Here is a 1,060-nt window from a genome sequence, read left to right on the forward strand (position 1 = left end):
TGGTCTAGTCCTGGCCAAGAACTCTGACAGGGACCATAAATCCACGTCATGGTCCTGATTTGGCAGATCTTTGTGCAAGTCGCTAAAACATAGACACTTGTTGTGACTTTACTGCTTTTTGTCTTCATTACGATGACATTTTGATACGTTTTGCCTCTACGTTATAAAACAAACTTTTTTTTTTTTAACTGAGCTTGTGTGTTTGGCGTATGTTGTGGAAATATATATTTTTTATATTTATATTTTATATAAATATATATATATATACAACCCTACAGTAAACATGTTTTTTCCGATCGTCCAGGTGTGGAACCAGAACGGTCGTATTCCGTACATCACCTACGAGTACACCGTGCTGCGGGACTCCCTCCCGCCCATACCCCCTCCCCCGGTGTATACCGGCGCAGACAGCTCCGCTGCCGAGGTCTCCGTCGAGGTGGGCGGTCTTCTGCCTTCCAACGCCAGTGTCCACAGACAGACCGGTCCTCAGTCTGTCCAAGGGGAGGTGGGGGCGGACGGACAGAAGGGCCAGGAGACCAACGAGGTTTATGAGGAGTCGGCAGCCATCGACTGTGAGCAGGACAGTCCCAAATATACAGGTGAAGACCACGAGACAAGTCTTTTGAATGTGGACATTGTCCTGAGGTTGAAAGGTCAAAACAATTAACTTCAATTAAATTTGCTTTTGTGAAAACTTTTTTACCTTTCTTTTATATTAAGAAGACATGTACTACAACAATGGTCTCACAGTGAGGGGCGGGGCCCCTGAAGATAGCAAAGCTATTGCAATTAGAATATGTCCATAAGTTATGCCAAAGTGGGGGAAAAAAAATAAATAATATACAAAACTTTAAATTAATTGTGAAAAAGTTCCTGTTTTAACATCATAAAAAGGCTTTTATTTTGAAATCGATACAATTAACCAATATAATTACTTCTTTTTCAATGCCTGATAGGAGATTGTTTATTTTTTACATATTATATCAACATTCTTTTTATCCACTCACAGCTGAGTTCTGCCGCTTCGATCCGTCAGACGGAAACAGCAGTCGTACCAGCA

General features: G+C 41.5%; 1 protein-coding gene across 1 annotated transcript in view; it reads left to right on the forward strand.

Annotated features, from left to right (window-relative positions):
- ttc16 (tetratricopeptide repeat domain 16) overlaps window positions 1-1,060 on the forward strand; it is a 21,524-nt gene that overhangs the window by 11,613 nt on the left and 8,851 nt on the right. Inside the window, exons 10-11 of the mRNA XM_025053427.1 lie at window positions 305-599; window positions 1,010-1,057. Of these exons, the coding sequence (XP_024909195.1) occupies window positions 305-599; window positions 1,010-1,057 (343 nt within the window). The remainder of the gene's footprint in view (window positions 1-304; window positions 600-1,009; window positions 1,058-1,060) is intronic.

This window comes from Cynoglossus semilaevis, chromosome Z, assembly GCF_000523025.1.
Source record: "Cynoglossus semilaevis isolate Cse_v1.0 chromosome Z, Cse_v1.0, whole genome shotgun sequence".
Taxonomy (NCBI): Eukaryota; Metazoa; Chordata; class Actinopteri; order Pleuronectiformes; family Cynoglossidae; genus Cynoglossus; species Cynoglossus semilaevis.